The sequence below is a fragment of the Kryptolebias marmoratus genome, linkage group LG20 (assembly GCF_001649575.2).
Source record: "Kryptolebias marmoratus isolate JLee-2015 linkage group LG20, ASM164957v2, whole genome shotgun sequence".
In the NCBI taxonomy this organism is placed as follows: Eukaryota; Metazoa; Chordata; class Actinopteri; order Cyprinodontiformes; family Rivulidae; genus Kryptolebias; species Kryptolebias marmoratus.
The window spans coordinates 25,128,685-25,149,266 of record NC_051449.1 but is presented as its reverse complement, the minus strand read 5'-3'; the positions used below and the strand labels follow the sequence as shown (position 1 = coordinate 25,149,266).

The window sequence follows — 20,582 nt, the reverse complement described above, 5'->3', positions numbered from 1 at the left end:
CAAGTTCCTTTATTTTCCCTGTCATCCTGTGTTCTATTGTAAATACTGATCAGTAAACAGCTGTAACCTGAACATTTCCAGGCCTCATCTGACACAGGTTTAATGGAAACCTGACAGAACTTCCTGCTGTCTTTCAACCACTTTGAAAAGCTTTCTTTCATCTTCATCCTTCTGCCTCTTCAGTTTTCTGCCTCTCCATCTTTAGCTCTCTGTCATCAGATGACAACATGATTCAAAGTAAAACGATCATGCTCCCACGAGTGCTTGAGAAGAGCGCGACAGGAGGGGAGGTGAAGGAGCAGAGGGGCGCCTGATCAGTGACGTGTCTCTGTTATCGATCATATCATTTACAGCTGGGAAATACAGAAAATGCTACTGGATTTGCGCCACTGTGGACACAGAGTGGAGCGGGTCTCCTCTCTGCTGTGAGATTGACAGCTGTCAGTGCTTGGGGAAGTGGGCGGGGCTTACAGCACGCTGCAGAATAATTGGTGCTTTCACACATGTAGTCTCCAATAACACAGAAAAAAGTTAGTAGATTTGTCGCTAGTCGCTTTTAAAAAATGGCCAGACGGACCTGAAAACTCGTTAAATATAGCAACAAAGTCGATAAGTTGGCCCCTATTGTGCTCCAGCCCGTGCGGAAAACATTGCGCTGCACATTGGTTCCTGTTAAAGAAAAGGGTGTGTGCGTGTGTATTTTTTTAGCGTGAGAAATACAAAAAGTGGCGTGTGAGCGTGTGCGCTTCACAAAATGCGTGTCTCACGGTCAATGCGTGAAACTTGAGAGCCCTGCTTTTATTCATAGACTAATAAAAGATTGTGACTTATGTTAAGACTTTAAAGTTCACAACGACACAAATAAAGCTGCAGAGAAAAGTAGCAGCGATGTTAGCCGACATCGATCCGGTGTTACACCGACTGATGCAGCTGCTGTGATCCACTTCTCAAGCAGTAGGGTCTCAACAGGGTCTCAACGCCCCTCAGGGGCCAGTACCACCCCCGTTGAGAAACACTAGTGTAGTCAATACTTTTGAAGTCACCATTTTGTGTTGCTCGACCAAGTAACAGGGTGTTTGGCGTGATGTACTGGATCCTCTCTTCTGTTCTCTGAACCCTGGCATCAGTGGATCTTTTGTTGGCAAGATTAGCAGCTAGCTGGAGTATTGTGAGGAACTCACTACAGGTAAGGCCTTCTATATTACCAAGACTTTGGAGTGCTTTTTTGGTGAATGGAGCTTCAGGTTCTTCAGCAGCTCCATTCAGGTGAGGCGAGTTAGCTGGCAAGATTTTCCATGTCCAGTTGATTTCATTTTTGGCAGCATTTTCTTCAAGTGACTCTTGGTTTTGTTCTCTCAGGTAGGTGTACATCTCTTTCAGAACAGGTTTTGCTCCAACAAAGTTGGTACCAGGATCGGACCAGATTTTCTGGGGATGGCCTCGGACTGCTGTAAACCTCTAGTAAGCAAGCCAGAAGCTTTCTGTAGATAATGTGTTTGCTAGCTCAACCTGGGTAGCTCGGCTGGACATATAGCAAAACACGGCACCCCAGACTTTCATTGTCACCCTTTTTCTGACATCATCCTTCATATGGTAAGGTCCAAACAGGTTGATGGATGTGAATTTGAACGGTGCAGCAGGAGTTGACCTCTCTTCAGGCAAGTTTCCCATTGTTTGCTTGCAGGCTCTTGCTTTTGCTTTCTTGCAGATGATACACTTGTCAACAACCTTTTGGGCAATAATTCTTCCCCTGATGACCCACGCCTTCTTCCTCAAGGGTTCCTGCCACTCCATAATGTCCCTCACTGTGTGCTTCTCTTGCCAGGAGGGTGGATATTCAGGCTTGGAATGGTAAGAGAGGAACAGCTTTGTGGTCTTCTTTGAACTTCTGGATCCTACCACCACAAACTACAAGTCCACTTGTCTTGTCTCTGTAGATGACTAGTCTGTCTGTTGTGGTAATAGGGAAGTTCACACCCTCTTGTCCTTTCAGGCAATGATCTCGGAACACATCTCTTTTTTCCCTGATTGAAAGGACCTCCAATGATGGTACTGCCTCCCACTTTTCTTGGCCTTTGGTCTTGACCCTCTGGAATGGCTGCCTTCCAGATCCATGCCACAGTCCCAGCCAGTCTTCTCAAGTTGCTGAAGCGCTTTTCATCAACTAGACTTTGGACTGCTGCTCCAGCAGGTGGTCTCCTGGACTCTTTATGGGCTGGATCTTGTGCTGCCTTCAAATGACATCTGGTAAAAACGGCCTCAAATGTCTTTTTCTGGATTTTTTCCACTTTATCTTGAGCTTGTGCAACAACCTCTTTGGCAGATCTTTTTGGCCACTCATCATCAGGAAGTTGGAGAAACTTTGGACCCGACTGCCACTCAGAGTCCTCAGTCAAGGCTTCAGGACTGGCTCCTTTGGTTATGATGTCTGCGATGTTCACCTGCCCAGGAATCCACCACCAATCGTTGACATCAGTACTGCTTTGGATTTCACCAAATATGATTTGCGAAGAACGTTTGGTAGCCGTAGCTTTCTCACTGGATTGCACCCACTACAATTTAACTGTCAACAAAATGGTACCTTTTTTAATTTTCACCTGGCAGTGTCTCTGAAAGTAGTTTTTCAGGCAAGCAGCAAAAACAGCACCACATATTTCTGCTTTCACGGGATCACCTTTTTGATCAAAGGGGGTCAGCTTTTTTAGCCTTGATCAGTCTTACGACAATGCCACTTATGCAGTTCCAGCGAAGATACATCACTGTGCCATGTGAGTTCTCACTTCCATCGGAGAATGCGAGGGCAGTGGGCTCTGTGCAGGAATCTGGTGGAGTCAGGGATCTGGCAAACTGGATTTGGCTCACGTTAGCATACTCTTCTAGAAGCTTTATGGAGTGCAATGAGGTGGCTGATATACCACACTGGTCCAGTCCAGCTCTGCAGGATGTCTCTGGGCAGCTTCATAGCAGCTCTGCGATGCACCATCTCATGGACTTGCAAAGTGTAGGTCCTCTGCCACTCAGGTTCTTTTGACAGTTGTTTCTCAGCTCTAAGGAATGTTGCTTTAACCTCTTTTTTTGTTGTTTGACAAGGTTGCTAGATCTACAGCCCATGGATACTTGGTATGCCAGTGTGGCTCGGCACTATGTTTATCTCCAGTCAGATATGTCAGTCCATTTCTTATGATCTCCATCTCTTTTTCTTCTGCAAGAGTCATTTCTTTCCCCCCTGGCTGGCAGTTTCCATAGCAACAACTGCCACATCTCGGCTCCAATACTTTCACATTTCCACCACTTGAGGAAGTCTTTGCTACTGGTGGTTGTATTGGACTGGGTCTTGAGATGGTCAGAATACTGGCAGGAAGTTAGATCTTTGTTGAGTTCTTGATACTCAACTGTTGCAGTTCTCATGGATTGGGCGAAGTGAGTCCTGGATGTGTGAGCTACTAGGGTGGCTTCTTCAAAAAGATCTGGATGCGTTCCCCCGACAGTCTTGCAGAGTGGACCGTCCCAGAGCACCAGGTCACCAATGGAGCAGACTTTCTGGGGCACCAACTGGCCTTCTTTGTGACTGATTAGAAGCTAGATCTCTCTGGGTCTGATTTCTTGGAGTGCAACATCAGGAAAGATCTTCTGTAATTTATAAGCTGGAACATGTTTGTGAACTTCTGCATGTTTTCGAGTCCATAGCAAATTAGCTGATGAGCCTTCAGGGTCCCTCTTGAAGTGTTGACACAAATCTTGATGAAGAACCATTTAGTTGCAACGGTCACCTTCATTCCGCCGACGCCATGAATGACTAGTGTGACGTCTTCACTACGAAGGTTCAACTTGCTTTCAGCTTTATGAGTTATATAGTTTGTGTCAGAAGCCAGGTCAATGAGGGTCCCAATTCTTTGACAATCATTAGCGGTGACATTCACGAGCATCAGGATCACTTGAGTAAGGGACAGAGAAGGTAATGGTGTTGGTCTCTGCATTCTGTATTCCCACACAGGTAAGTGGTTTTCCTGCAGGGTTCATTGTCATGGATTTCAAGGCATTTGTTGCAGGCTCCAATCTGTTGCACTGCGTCCCTTTTCTCTGGTAACTTTGTAGTTGTTCTGAACCTTCTGCAAAGGTCTTGGGTCTCCACAGATGATGCAGCCTGCTGAGTCACTGATGGATGTGGGGGTCTTTGTTCTGGCATACTTTGTTTGAAACTTTGCCTTCTCTTTTGCAGATCAATGTCTCTCAGCTGTTCCAACTGCTTATAAATGGATTCTTGAGATTGCAGGTATGCAAGGAGCTTGTCGAAGTGGTTCTGAGTGTCCATAGCATTTTCCATGTTAGCAGCATAAGTAAGCCTTTCTTTCTTTAGGATTTCTGGGAGCTTTCCTTCAATTGATTTTGTTACTAACGGGTTTTTTATGGCATCTGCACTGTTCAGTTCATAGAGTGCCTTTTCAACTGCTTGGATGAGCGCTACGATTCCTCTTGGCTGGTTATCACGGACAGGTGATTGTCAGGAACCAGAGAATTTTTATCAAGCAGTCCGGCAGCAGACAGACACAGGAAACCAGGAGTTTAAGGTAAGTGATTTATTTACAGTGCAGGAGAAATATCTACAGGACGAACGTCGGGATCTGAAAGAGTGAAAGACACAGTAAGTATGGCGGAGTGAAACGCGAGAAATCAACGAATGGTAAGTGACGGTTTGTATTTAAAGTTCTTACGACAGGGCAGCGGGTCCAACACTTGGAGAAACAAGCAGTGGTGGGTTCGAGTTCCAGGACGGTGGTGAATATCCTTCCAGTGGTGAGTAATTCCTTCCAGGTGATATTGTGAAGCAGACAGACAGGCACGGGAGGCAGGTAATATGAGCGTTAGCAGAGGTCTCAAGAAAAACGGAAACCAGACTGGATCCACGGGACAGAAGGTAATTCCTGAGGCACAAAAACGAGACAGAGTTACTCAAACTCGGGATAGCAAAATCTTTCTTGTACAGAGGTACTTTACCACAAGCAGGTAATGCTCCAGCGCTGGTCTGGTCTCTGCCACAGCCTTAAATACACCTGTCCTTGCCATCAGCCAGATCACTTGCAGGTGAGGAAGGAGAGTTGACGAGACGTCAATCTCTTGTCTGGCCACGCCTACCAGGAAGTACTCACAAACACCAACAAACAATCCCCAGAAAAACCACCCTCACCACAGTGATCTTCAACGATTTCTAAGGTGATGGCAACTTGGTTCCCACAGCGGTTCTGCAAGATTCTGAAGATCTCGTCTGCTGTGGTGTAATTTGATAGACATAGATCTTTGGCCAGTCTCTCATCGAGGCTATCAAGCAGTTGAACTTTCTTCACCTCTCTGGACCCTGTTGATTTGCCTTGTTTCTACAGAGCCTCCCATTCTTTGTTTGATCTGTAGAAGTCACGTTGGCTCCCTGTGAACTTTGGTAAGGCTGTAGCTTTAAGCTTATGGCTGCAACAGGGGTTGTGCTGTGGGCTGAGGCAAATTCTTTTCCAGTGTCTTTTTTGATACTTGCTGCTTTTATCAGGGCGGCCTTCCCTGACACCAGTTTGGGAAGGTAGACCTCGAGCTCCAACAGGCGAGGATTGAAGTCTTGCAAGTGGAGCCCAGCGGTTCCAGGTCTGATGCGCTCCTTTGGCTTTGTGCACCAGCTTCTCTAGATGGATGAGCGTAAAGTCATAGGCCTCCAGGGCTGTGTCAGGTAGAATGGCGACAAAGTTCTCACAGTCTGCCTCTGCAACTCTTAGAGCAAAACTGAGTTCTTTCTCACCATATGAAGTCCATATTGTCTCTTGGATCAGGTGCTTTACTTCTTTTAACTTCTGCTCACAATCTTTGTCCGTCTTTTCAATGTCGGTTCTCTGATGCTCACTTAGCTCAAGTGCGCCCTCTGCATCTTCTGCGCTATGTAAGCGGCCTCAAGCTCCTTATTTGCCTGCATCACTTTGAAATCCTCTGTTGTGAGTCTTTTGAAGTTTTCTTCTAGCTCCTCCACAGACATGTCCATATGCGTCCTTATGATATGGTTGGTGAGTCAGGAAAAAAGTATTTTCTGCTGTGGTTCGCTCCACCTTCAGGTCTTTGAGTGACTTGGACTCGGCCATGTTGCTCCCTCTTGGCTGTTGGACAGACAGACAGCAGAAAATTTCCTCCAAGCTCCCAGGTTGAGTCTTCTCAATCTTTGTGGTGGGCTGTAGTGGAGTTTTCACTGGTAAGGGGACTTATATCCTACAACCACAACACGCCGCTTTAAAGGCTCGGGACGATATGCGGCGAAAGCGACGCCATCTTATTAAAGTATTCTTGAAGGCACAGCGCTGTGTAAACAATGTTGAGGACTAACAAAATTAAGATTTTTTGTGAGTAAAATGAGCCAAGTTTTACATGAACGCTATTATTCAGGTTCACAGATATCCACTTTTATTGTAATAATAACCATAATAAATAAAAAAAAATATTTTAACAGAAAATATTAATGATAAACATTAATTTACCAGATAATAATAATAAATATATGGTTCTGAATTGACTTACCTGTTAAATTAATGGATATTTATAATAATAATGCTAATAAAGTTTATTAGTATTATTATTATTATTATTATTATAAATAATTATTATTTTTTATATATATATATATATATATATATATTTACAATGTCAGCCTCGTCAAGAGGCAGCAACAAAAGTCCACAAACAGCAATAATCAAAGCAGAAGATACAAAATCAGCCTTTTTCAGGCAGACGACTGAAAAAAAAAAATACATTAAAAAAATTATTTTAAAAGGATTGTAAACAATGAGAACAGTGACAAGGTTTTTACAGTAAAAACAAGTACAGAGATCAAGTGAATACATTACTTTTTTTAAAGACTTATTTAGCTGAGTTTTTTCCATTTTCAGAAGTTCCTGACCTTTGAACAGTCAAACCTTGGTCAACGTCTGACAAACAGACTCTTTTTTTAAGATGAGGAGTGTAATCTGGCTACATGTTTCTGCCTGATGGTGTAGGAACTGTTAACTAAGAGTTTGAGAATTAAAAAAAAAGTCAAAGTTAAAATCTCTTTGTTTGTCTCTCTTGGGAGAAATTAGCTTTGGACAGAGGGGTTCCACTGCACTGAGACATAACATTAAAAGGGTAATAAATACAGAAATAAATGAATAAAATCATTAAAAACCTGCTGCAACACATGATCCAACCTCTGAGTACCTTATTGAAGAACTAAACTAATTAATTAGGAATTAGTTATTATTTTCTTAGTATAATTAGTTATTCTTAGTATACTAAACAGCCGTAACTTTAAAGCATGTTTTTAACATTTAAAAATAGCTTCTTTTTCTTCCTCTGCTGAGTCTCCATCTTTTCTTTATGTTGATCAAATTCAGTTTGCTGCCTGAAGGACATCTCATCAGAGGTCAGGGTGCACAGCTGGAAACATCTGGTGATTCTTGAGTCTTCACTTTCAGAGTGATCAGCCTGGTGATCAGATTCTAACCACATAAATAAACAGATTTTAGATGGGGTTATAGTCACTATTGATTTTTTGATACTTTCTAAGTGCTATCATCTGCATATTTAAAAATGGGCTTATACAAAACTTTAAATAAATAAATAAAAGAAACTTGCTAAAAGTTTATTTCAGTTTTAAAAGTTTCTAATACAATAATAAAGACAGTTGAGTAGCATAGGCTACAGGGTCATTTGAATATGTTTTGTGTAGGATAAGGGATCACAATAATTAATATTTATGGACTGAATAGATATGTAATATAATAAATAATGACATAAACCATGTAATCATGTAATATGCATCAAGCTGTCCCATTTAATGACCTACCTGCAAGTGATTCCAGCTTTGAGCTCTTTAGATATGAGATTCTTGTCTTTCAGTTCTTCATAGCCTCGTTTTTATGAAAGAAAAAAAAAGCGCTTATCGATGAAATGTTCTGCTGTCCGGGCATTTTTCGTGACGATTTTTGCAGCAAACACAGCGCAATAACAAGGAATTACAGTACTGCTGAACAGAGAGGGTGAAATAAATTACTTCCTTAAGATGGCAGCATTTTTAGCTCATCCAAAGTCACGTGATGTCATGTCTATAGTATATAGATCATTGGTCTCAGCTCTGTAGTGAACATTTCAAACCAGAGGACTTTAACAGGACCAGCTTAGAGATGATGTGACTCCACCTGTCTTCAACTTCCCAGCTCATCTCCAAAGAGGAGGTGATTTTTTTTTACTGTACATGTTAACAGAAATGTCTATGATTCATGTGTAAAACTAAAGGTAATATCACACTTGGTTAAACCTGTTTTTACCTGTTAGTTCTATCTGCATGTTTAGGAATTAATGATGTATTGTGTATTACAATACATTGTGGGATACTGAAACCTTTTCAAGTTGTTTTCAATTAAATAGTTTTTAAGAATTATGTGTCTTATATTTTAGGAACACAGAAACCTGAAGGAAAGCTGCAGAGAGCTTCCAGTGGACCTTTCTGTCCCTAAAAGTGAACCTCAGCTCTCCAGCCCCAGTTAAAGCAGGGCAGTGTGAGACCCTGGAATGACCTGGAGTTTTTAAAGACTACTTTTCCAGGCCTTTAAAAAAACTACATGTGTGTATGTGCATACACAGCACAGAAAAATATAAAGAAATTATTGGTGTGGTGTATACAGAAGGCTCAGGATTGTGTGTGTATGAGAGAGAGAGAGAAATAAATTGAAATGAACAGTCAAACTTTTTTTTAAATATGAAATGTATTAAAATATACATTCATTAATATGCCATTCCATATGTCTGTCTTTGTTAAAGACCATAAAACAAAGTATTTTAGCATGAAAGTACGTATTTTTAATGTGTGAAAGCATCCTGTATCGTAACTACATCTCTGCTGTTTTAACAAACCTAACTGTGTGAAAATCAGGTAAAGAGTCAGAAAGTTCTGATTATTTTAGTTGGACATACAGCTTTCTCAGTAAAAATAAATGAACTGGGCGGCGTGTGAAGGACCCAGCCAAGATGGCGGTCGCGCTGCCTCGTCAGCTCCAACAGACAGCGCCAGTCTTCGAGGTGTAAACAATGTCTGTGGCAGAAGGTAACAAGCTAACGTTTGATATTTGATAGCGCTCCTTACCAAACTTCCAGGTCACCTAAACTCAACCAATTAAATATTAAAATTAAAATCCACTTACTTCTGAGGGTAGACCACTGGGATGCCTCTCCATATCATCTTCTTGCCTCTCAGTTTGACTGAATGCTTTTCCCAGACAGAGAAGAATTTTACCACCTAGTGGTCATTTCTTTTACCCATGCATTTATAGTTGTACAGCTCACAAATGCATATATATAAATAAACAGTCGTAGTTACACCCCTTAGGTGTAACAAAGGGGTGCTGATATATATCAGTCCCTCCAGGATTTCACGGGCATTTTTTGGGATTGTTGCGGCTAAAATGCCTGATTTCGCAGGGCATTTTCCTAAAAGTTGCTTTTTTTTTTTTTTTTACTTAAATCAATAAAAAACCATAACTTTTAATATAAAAAACCAAAAATACTTACTAGTTTTGTAAGAAAATTCCCAACAAACATTGACATTCTCAAAAGGTGCTTTATTTGAGAACTTTGATAGCTTCTAAACTGACATTCATGAGCATTTCTGGATTGTCCCTGGTCTGCAGCTCTCCTCACATGTTTTGCAGACACAAAGTGTTTGTCGATGCGTTTATGTTCCATGATTACACTGCAGTACGTGCAAAACAGCTGCAGCTGGGGAGGAAACTGGTTTGTGACCACAGTGAAGTTAGTTTTAAGTTGGATATTGGATATTCGCGCTCTGCGGAGTTAGCGGCGTCTAGCTCACGGCTGACCCGAAACAGGAACGCTAATGTCGGCCAGCCGTTCTCTGCCGGCCCCTTCTCTCACGCGCGGTGGTTCACTTAGAGACGGCTGGCCGACATTCAGGTCAGCCGTGAGCTAGACGCCGCTAACTCCGCAGAGCGTGAATATCCAATATCCAACTTAAACTAACTTCACTGCGGTGTTTTGGATGTGACGTTACGTCGCATGTTTTCTTCGTGAGTTATTTGGGGTTATTTTGGACAAGTTGCAAAAAGTTGCGGTGTTTTGGGCAAAGTTGCACAAAGTTGCGATTTTGCAGGGTTTGCTTGATTTTGCATTAATAGTTGCGATCGCAACATCGCAAAATCCTGGAGGGTCTGATATATATATATGTTTTTAACCACTTCAGCACAAGTACAGTGCCAAACATCAAGAGGATAAAAACACTTGACTCCGAAAAAAACTCAGATGACCCAGCTTTCTACCGGCATTTAAACGCACCACTTCTGCACGAATCTGAGGCTCCCTGGAAGCGTGAAATGAGTCTCAAAACGATTTGTAACTCATAACCTGATTTGTGCGTAAATGCAGTTTTGTCTGTGTGTATCAGGCGACTCGTGCACACGTATTTAACGATTTGTAGGCGTAGGGGAAGGTTTGTAATTCGTAATTATCAGATTTGTGAGGTTGAAACAAAAAGTCGCCTGATACACACAGACAAAACTGCATTACAGATACAACTATCCAAAGTTACACACAAAGAGGCTTACACTGATTACAAAACTAGTATTACGCACGCACAAGTATTTTGAAAAGATTTTCTCTCCATATATAAGTATCTATATATATAGTTTTTATTCTTAGGTATTTATTGCTCAAACCGAGCAAGGTACCCATACAAATATTATATTAAAAAAAAGGCTCGGTCACGACATGGGTGCTATTACTTTCGTTGGCATTTCAAGTTACTATGGTGACATAATTCGCAAAAAACAACGCCATTATAACCCAATGGCAGTTTGTCAGTTGAGTGGAACTCTCAGCTGACAGAGTGGAAGTCACATGACACAGAGTGTGCAGCTGTCTGACCACTACATGTTTTCTTAGCAAACAAACTTCTCCTACACCAGGGGTGTCAAACTCCATTCCTCGGGGGCCGTTCTCCTGCATGTTTTAGATGTGTTCTTGTTTTAAAACACCTGGTTTAAATGGATGACTTGTTGCCATGCTCCTGGAGAACTTGATGATTTAGTGAAAGGTAATTAAATCACGTGAATCAGGTGTGTTGGAGCAGAAAAACCTAAAACTCACAGGACAGCAGCCCTCAAGGCCTGGAGTTTGACACCCCTGTCCTACACCCACATCTTTTATGATGCATACACAAATTATATATCGAAACATAGGCAATGTTTCTACTTTTTCTGTAGGCATTATAGTTTTCTGCAAAATGGCTCCAGAAGACTGAGTGACCCCTCCAGATGTTGTATCTCTTCCATTCATTTCTCTCCCACATTATTTCTTCTGATGGTCGTTTGAGGGATGTTCTTTAACTTTTCATATCTTTGACATAAAGCACTGTAGAAATGTGAAATTTTACAATAATGAGAACCAATCTATCTTTTCACGCACAGTCCAAGAATTTTTTCAAAACACTTTGAAGTTTTGGCAAAACGACTGTTTGTTCGGCAGGTACTTCTGCCTTTTTCAGCAGTTTCTTTCTCATTGAAATACATTGGAACTCCGTACAAACTGTCAGTTTCTTACTGCTGTTTGAAAGCTAACTACTTCAGCATACATCCACCTATAAACGCCATTTAAAGTTTAAACAAAACATAAGACATTCAGCCATTACTGCATGAGGTATCTTTTTGATATCTTGTATAGTGTGTTTATAATCTCAGTTTAAAAAAGTTGAAAATTTAGGTCTGAGCCTGTCATGCTGCGTTGCCATGGTAATAGAACTCAGAACGTTCAGGTGTGACATCATGCAGAGTCTGTGTGGGTTTCTGTGTGTGTACATTCAGCTCTTGTTCAACATAAAGGCTTTGCTAATACACAGGCCTGCTTTTTGCTAATTCATCCTGCTAATAATGACACTCATTCTTTCCTGTTCTCATTTCTGGTCATTTAAACACACAGCTGAATCTGCAGTTTGTCACACAAAGTGACAGGAGACATCTGACTTCTGATTGGCTGAGGTTGTTACCAGGTAGAGTAGGCAGGAAAAAAAAAGATTTGTTAATATAACAAAGTTTACACAAATCAAGATGGATGTCACATTTTTCAGTTCATATAATGTTCACTGACTGTTAAGTTTCTTTCAGCTTCAACTCAGTCATTTTTAGACAAATTGAGCTGAAATTTGGTGTGGCAGTAGCTGAGACAGAGCCCCATCGCATACTGAATGCTAGGTAAAAATATCAAGCTGGCTGCCAAAGCTACCGGGGTACGAAATTAAGACCCAAACTTGTGCAACCATGTAATATAAGAAGGTCAAACTTCACAGCTAGAAACCCTCATGAATAAGGGTTCCATGCTAGGGATTTCAAAGTCACAAGGTCAAAGGTCAAGGTCACATGAGCCCGTGTGCTTCAACCGTTTATAGCAGGAAGGTCAAACTTCACACCTGAACTCTTGATGGGTCAAGGATCAGCCCTTTATGGTGCCTGTCTGTAGCTGATCAGCTCTTAGAGCCATCTTGAATCAGTATAAATGCACAAAATGAAAGGCCCCTTCAAAGTTTCTCCAGGAACTTCCTAGTTTTTTTTTGTGTGTGTGTGATTGTTTGATACTTTAAAAAGAAAGTAAGAAAAGAATTTCTGCAAGTGAGAACCTTGTCTTCTTTAGACTGAGTTTGTTACCTCTGTCTTAGCAAAGGGACCAGGAGGCTGAAAATGGTTCAAGTCTCTGGAGTAGTGTAAGAGAGCAATAGGGGTTTGTAGGACGCAATATTCTATTTTCATTGGCCTAGTTAGAGTTAAAAAAATAAATAAAAAAATATCACCAGCAGAAAGGAGCATCCACTCATCTCAAACTTAATTTTTTCCTATTCCTTTTACTTATCTTATATTATACATGGTTTAAAATGACCCACATCATGCAGGATGCCAAGGAATTTGATACAGACTTCCTCTTAATTTTTCTATTTATGTATTTTTCCTGTCAATTTTTCAAGGGGCCCAAAATACATTGCAATGACAATTGCAACCTTGGAGTCTTGGAGTTAACGCTATCTGTCTGTTAGCAAAATATTTCTTTAACCACTAGAAAAATTTTAATGAGACTTTTAGGAAGTAATCATTCAATGTACATTTACAATTGATTAAGTTTTGGAGTCAACCCTATTCAAGATAGCTATCACAGTCCACTGACCTCAGCACACACACAAGTGGTTATAACTCCAGTAATTTTACAGATACTAAACTAAGACTTGGTGTGGTAGTGGTACTCCCTGACAGTCATTCACAATAAATACTCTAAGTGCTAATGCATCTCAGAACATCTTGCAAAATCATATGTGTGCTGAACATCATTTACAAGATTTGACCAAAACAGCTATAATTTATCATCATAAGATGATATGAAAGGCAGTAGGCAGTTTGCATTCCTTCAAGGAATGTTAGGCCCTCTAATGTTTCTTATGTTTCCATGGCATACGATGTTGTTAGCTGTTAATAAATTTAGATTGCTAAATGATAGGTTTCCCATTATTTAAGGTAACCCTTTGTCCCACCAGCAAACACTTGGAAACTCCTCCCTAGCTGGATCATACCTCAGCTAACGGAAAAGAATGTCCAGTTAAATAACATGAGAACAGAAGCAAAGATAAATGATTTTTCTGTGGAAACATAGGATGTCTGACAAGGACATAAGCCCTTTTATACAAAGACGTGGACGGAACAACTCTTAGCAACTGTTTGTACCTGACTGTAAAAATACTAAATAATAAATAGAAATGCCAGTTGCTGCTGTAAGTTGATACGTGCAGTCAGTGTTCAAAAATAAAATAAATGTTTAAGAGTAATGTTAAGATTTTATGTGAACTTTAAAATGAACAAGTGTTTTACCCTAAAGGCTTAGCATTTCTTAAAGGAATGCATATTGCTCACTTCCTTTCATGCCAGAGTTTTAGACTTAAAATCCATCCAGTGGTTCATGAGATATTTTGCTAACAAACAGACACAAGCAAAAATATTATTGTCCGTCTTCACTTTCTGGCAGTGTGCAATAAAGAGGAACCTGAACTGATTCATTCTGGCAATATTAATCTGCTTTAAAATCACCTGAATTGTTTTTGTGTTGAACTGGGTTTTTGCGACGAATTGAAGATTCAGTGCATCTGCTGGCTTCTTTAGATAAATAACCTTTATCTGCTGGCTTTTTATAATGTTTGTGAATGTTTTTGTACACTGCCCTGAGCTGGCTTTTGTTGTGAACTCGTGCTATATAAATAAAGTGAATTGCATTGAACATTGCTGTTTTGCATGTTTTTTGTAAGGTGGCTGAGCTGGAAGCCCATGGAGGCCATGGACCCAGTGATCTGCTGAAGGATGAGCTGACTAAATCCCTGGAGGAGCTGGAGGCCTTACTGAAGGCCAAGGATGAGGTTGTGCAATGCTAGATTTTAGCTTTAGCTTTGCTCACAAACTATTTCAGCTGCATGGGCTAATTAGGAAAATCATTTTTTAAAAAGTCATCTACCTATTGAAACTAGTTTTATGATGTCTTTTTTTAATTATTATTTTAGGAAATTCACATTTTGCAAAGCAAGAAATTAGAGTACAACGAAATGGAACATGAGAGGGATGAAGCCATCCTCAGATTAACGGTGGGAAATTTTTACTTTTCATGAAAATCCATCCAGTGGAATCCCCCGTTCTATAATCAAGGGATTCTCTTGTTTGTTTTACTAGTAAACAAAACATGTCACCAAAAACTATTATGTTGTCAAATTTTATAAAGAGGCTAATATTTAGTTTATAATGAAATAAGTGAATGAACAACATATACTTGTCAATCTTTTTTTATTGTTAAGATAAATCACATTGTCCATTTTTCAACAGTGACAATAATAATAATAATAATAATATATTTTATTTTGGGGCAACTTTCAAAACTTTCAAGGATACCTTTGCATTTAAAAACGCTCAGGCATATCCTACCATTTAAACCAGTGACAATAACAAAGATAAACCAGAGTCTCAGCTTCCTCCCGTTGTTCAAAAATGAAGCCAGAATGTTTATTTTTTGGATTTATGGAACCAGCAGCTGCGTTCTCTGGACTTGGGTTTGTAGCCTCAGTATGAAAGTCCCACCTATACACCCTTTCTTCAACTCACTAACATTCTGTGACTCTGTCAGTCACAGTGTAACATGACACTGTTCCTAAACTCTCAAATAATTAATCGAAGCAAAACACCCTTTGAAAATATAGCAGCAAGGTAAGAACTACCTGACTCAACAAAAATCAGCAGCTGAGAAATAAATGATCTAAGTGTATTTGTATTTTTTTAGGGCCAGGAATTAAAAAGTGTGCTGTTGCCAGTCTAGTAGAGGATGCTCATCCATGGTGGTTCAACTTTCAGATTCCGGTCTTCTCTCTAGTAATAGTATATCTCTAAGGTTTAAATAGGCTTAAGACTACGATGTAGACAAATACTATAATTTAAAGTGGTTAATGCTACAAATGAAAAGGCCAGTGCTATAATTTAAACAGGCTAGTTCTACAATTTACCCAGAGAAAAGGTTTCAATTTAAACAGGCAAGTGCTGTAATTAAAATAGGCAAATACTAAAGTTTAAGCTGGGTATTATTATTATATTGTTAATCTATGTGCATCTAATTAATTAACTTTTGGAAACATTCCAATTCAAGATAGTAGCCAGAACTAATTGACATAAGCCAACAAAAATTAAAATATAGTGCCTATAGAAAGTTATAATTCCCTTGGATGTTTTATTCCTACATTGCTGTCATTGTCCCCGTTAAAGACTCAGATCGGAACTGCAGAAAAGAAGCCCAGTTGCTTTGTTTTGTAATTTGTTTGTTTGTTTGACAATATGAATTCCTTCAAGACATTTTAAGCCTTGCCCCTCCTTTCTTCTAGGAATGCTAGGCCTTTATTTATATTATTTTTTTGGTGTCAACATAGACCTGTATTAAACTACCAGACTTCATGTGGGAAGCCAGCGGTTGAAGCAGAAACCATGACAGCGCTCCACAGGATGGTCCCAGTACAAGCCCCACCACTCCATGTGAACAAACAGGGCTTTACACTTGGCAAAAAAAAAACAAAACAGAATTTTTTCAGGTATTTACACTTGTTGATTTGCATAGTACCTTACCTTGCTGCTGTATGGGCAAATATTCATTTCTCTAATAGGTTTAGCTGTGAATAGTTATTTTCTTCTTTAAAAAAGTTCATTAAACACCATGATGGTGGACAGGGGAGTTGGCTGAATGTAAAGCCCCACATCTCTGGCGCACAGACACTGGTCCCAAAAAAACAACATGACTGCTTCCATAAAATGGGTCCTGCTGCTTTTACCTCCCAACAACAAGAGAAGACGCGGACACTTAGTCCTGTATTTCAATACATATCTATGGTATTAACACATCAACAAGTAATAGCAAGTTTGCTATTTCCATACCTGTTTTAAAATGTTTAAAAGTTTCCCTTGCATCCTACATAGTATGTCTTCTGTTCATTGCAGGAGCTGGAGATGAGAAACTCAGAGTTGGAGCATCGCATCCAGAACTCAGAGCAGAACCTCAGGAATTCTCTAGAGGAACGAGATTGTATAGATACAGAAATACAGAAAGCAATAGAAATTTTGGACATCAAGATCTTTGACCTCAACAACCTCCGCCGCAGCCTTGTGAAACTATCTGACAAATAGAAGCAATAGAACATGACAAAATATGACTTCATGTGAAAAACAGAGTTGGTGACAGGATTAAATTTGCCTAGGTTATGGTTCCAAGAAACTAAAGAACACAAAGTTATTCTTGGTCCTCTTAAACCACAAGAACCACTATTAGAGCAGAACAGGGATGAACCAGTGGTTAGGCTGTATCCAACAAAACATATATGCTAGTGCTTTTCCAGATTATTGTAACACTTAATATTGCTTTCAAGCGTAACATTTAGTTAATTAAATCAATTTTAGGCTAAGAGCTTGATTATACTAAACATAAACTAACACTTATATCCGTTCATTATTATAAGGTTAAGAAGAAGAATACATTTTACAGTTAGTAGAGTTTTTCCACCTACATTAAGTTGCAAAAGTATATGTGCCTCTTGTTAATCCTTTTACTTTGCATTTCAACATGAAATTTAAATGGATATTTATTTGAATTAAAATCAATAATTAAAAAAAAAAAACCTTCAGATTAATGAAAATAAATGTGGAAAATAACTTGTTTTGTTTAAATAATGAAACAAAAAGAGAGAGAACTGAAAAATAATGCATGCACATGTATTCAGCTTTCAAATGTCAATACTTTGTAGAGCCACCTTTTGTAGATCTTGGTCCATCACTGAAATTTTTGTCCATTCTTTATGAATTTGTATTCATCAATCTTTAAATCAAACCAAAGTTTCTAAGTTGTATTGAGGTTTGGGTTTTGACTGGGCCACTCCAGAACATTGGTGTGGCTGTGGCTCAGTGGTTAGATCAGTTGTCCTCTAATGAGATAGTTGGAGGTTTGATTCTACCAAACTGTCACATGTCGAAGTGTCCCTGGGTAAGACACTGAACCTGTAATTGCCTCCGATGTGTGCCCTATTGGTGGACAAATGCAATCTAAAGCACTGATTAGACTGTATAATTATTTATTCAGATTAGCTTTGTAGAGATTTAGTAGAGTACTTTATGAATGTGTGGATGGGTAAATGAGGGACAGACTGTGTTGTGTTTTCAGCGACCTTGTTGGCTAGAAAAGGCACTTTGTAAGTACAGTCTATCTATTCTTAGCTGGTTTTCCTTAAACCAGTGCAGTGTTGCTTCAGCAGTGTGTTTAGGTTCATTGTTCTACATGAAAGTGAACTTTTATTCTAGTCTCAAATCTTTGGAAGACTCCAACAAATTCCTCTGTATTTTTGCTCCATTCATGTTTTCTTTAATTCTGTCCAGTTTCCCAGTCCTTGCTGATAAAAAACCCACAATGCTTCACTGTGGGGATGTGTTTTACCAGCATGATGAGAGGTGGTAGACTTGCATGGTGTTGTTCCTGTTGGCCCATTGAGTTTGTTTGGGATGAATTTTCAAACTCTCCAGCTTTTTCTTTCTTTCTTTCTTTGTTTTTTTCTTGCCACTACCACGAAGCCCAGCTTTGTCCAGCTTCTAGTGGTCCTATGGAAAAATCCTACCATCCATGCATAAGAACTGCTCAGCGCTATCATGATTATCTTTGTTCTCCTGGATGTTTTCTACATAATGCCCTCTACCCGGTCCATGAGTTTTGTTTTTTCCTAATAATAGATTTAATGGAGCTCTGTGGGATGTTCAGTGTTTAGAATATGATTTTATAACCCAACCCTGATCTGTACTTCTTCACAACTTTGTCTGTGTGGAAAGTTCCTTGGTTTTCAGGACGTCTCTTGCTTGGTGGCAGCCTTTGTACTTAGAGGGGTTGGACTGGTGCTGGTTGTGCAGTGTTGCGTGTGTATCATTTTACAGGTTTAGATAATTAGCAAATAGATTGCTCACAACAACAAACTATGTGGCTTCTCAAAATAATGGTTGGGACTTTAAAGTAAGGGGCTGAATATGATGCATGCACTACTTTTAAGTTTTAGATACTTTTTAGAATTATTTTTAAAAAATCTTTCACTTCATTATTCTAAAAAAATATATTTGTAGAATTATTGCTTTAAATTGAAAAAATAAAATAAAATCTAATTAAATTCCAGGTTGTAAGGCAACAAAATACAAAGACTACCAACAGGGATGAATACTTATGCAACCCACTATATGTAAGCAATAATAAATATTTAAATACAAAGTAAATTTATATAAAGTAAAATATGGTTTAATAAAAGGGTCCTGAACACAGCTTAAATAGAAATAACTGATGTTAATTTTAAGACCAAGTATCAAATATTGAGAGTGGAGTCAGTACATTCTTCTATTAGTTTAAAATTAAATTAAATCTTCATACATACACACATACTAAACACAAATACAAATGTAACACTTGGTTTTTTGCTCCCATTTTTTTAAGAGCTAAACTGAAAGATCTAAGACTTTTCCTATGTACACAATAGACCTTTTTCCTCTCAAATATTGTTCACATATTTGGGTAAATCTGTGTTAGTGATCACTTCTCCTTTTCCAAGATAGTCCCTCCACCTGACAGCTGTGGCGTATCAAGATGCTGATTAGACAGCATGATTACTGCACAGGTGTGCTTTAGGCTGGCTACAATTAAAGGCCTCTAAAATGTGTAGTTTCCTTTAACTGTATTAGGGCTGGTCAGAAAATCAGTCAGTATCTGGTGTGACTGTCCTTTGCCTCTCGCAGTGCAACAGGTTGCTGATTGTAGCCTGAGGAATGAGGTGGATGGAAAAGGGCCTATTGTGTATATAAAAAAGTCTTAAAGTTCAGCTCATGAAAAATGGGAGCAAAAACAAAAGTTTTGCATTTGTACTTTTAGATTTATTTATTTGGTTTGTTGCATTTAAGAAAAGTTCACACTTTTTAAGGCCTTTATTTATTTTTGTATTAGATTTTAAATGATTTCTTTAATAATTTTTGCTGTGAACACTAAGCCATTAGCACTTGAGTGTGGTATAGTTTAAATAATTATGAAATAAATAGTTTGCTCGGACAGCTTGTACAGTCTGACATAGTTGTAAAGGCTATTTGCTTTTTTAAGCCTTAATCTGTTCTCTTTTGAGAATAGCTGCAAACACAGTTTGATTTCTTAATCTCTGAATTGTCAGGATGAAAATAAATGCAAAAATTGGTCATTTGAGTATGTTTTTTTTTTGTTTGTTTCATTTTGTAGACTACTAGTAATTTATTTACATTGCAGTAATAAACTATTGTGATTGATTGTTCATTTATTCATTTTATCTTTACACGAAAATACAAACAATTAAATATACAAAGAATTGTACAATTGCAGAATTAGGATTAATTTTGTATATTGATACTTATCTGGTTAAAAAAACACCCCTTTGAAGATGTTTATTATTAGAATATAGAGGGAAAAGAGTAATATAAAAAAATACTTTAACGATGGAACATTTTGCTTAATGAAACGCATTATTGTGCAACAGTAGACACATCATATTTGTGGGATGAAGGCCTTTTGGAGACTTCTTGTCAATTTTTTAATCAGAGCAGATTCTACACTGTTTGTTGATCATGGTTTTGTGTAGCTTTTCTAAAAAAAAAAAAAAAAAGTTTAAATGTTCTTTGCTCTGTGGGAAAGATGCATTATTCTCTTGAAAATGACTTTATCATCACCAAACTAACATTTTAATTAAATTCACTATGTTTATGTTGTGCCAGTTCACAGAAAGACATTTCTAGGCACTATACAAAAGAAACAAAACAAACACAAAAATCACAAGTTCCTTTTAGATCCAGAATCAAATCTAATTGCAGTTAATTAATTCCTGGTGTAATACATTCATATACAGTGCATTATAAAAGCCAATTAGTAAAAGATATCTATCTAAGGAAGACAGCAGATTGCATTGAATCCTTACTTTTTTGCAATCT

General features: G+C 38.8%; 1 protein-coding gene across 1 annotated transcript in view; it reads left to right on the top strand.

Annotated features, from left to right (window-relative positions):
* The window catches only part of LOC108250829 (homer protein homolog 3-like), a 48,415-nt gene extending 28,106 nt beyond the window's left edge, over positions 1–20,309 (top strand). Inside the window, exons 3-5 of the mRNA XM_037982118.1 lie at positions 14,345–14,452; positions 14,594–14,674; positions 16,560–20,309. Of these exons, the coding sequence (XP_037838046.1) occupies positions 14,345–14,452; positions 14,594–14,674; positions 16,560–16,745 (375 nt within the window). The 3' untranslated portion in view covers positions 16,746–20,309. The remainder of the gene's footprint in view (positions 1–14,344; positions 14,453–14,593; positions 14,675–16,559) is intronic.
* The last annotated feature ends 273 nt before the right edge of the window (positions 20,310–20,582 follow it).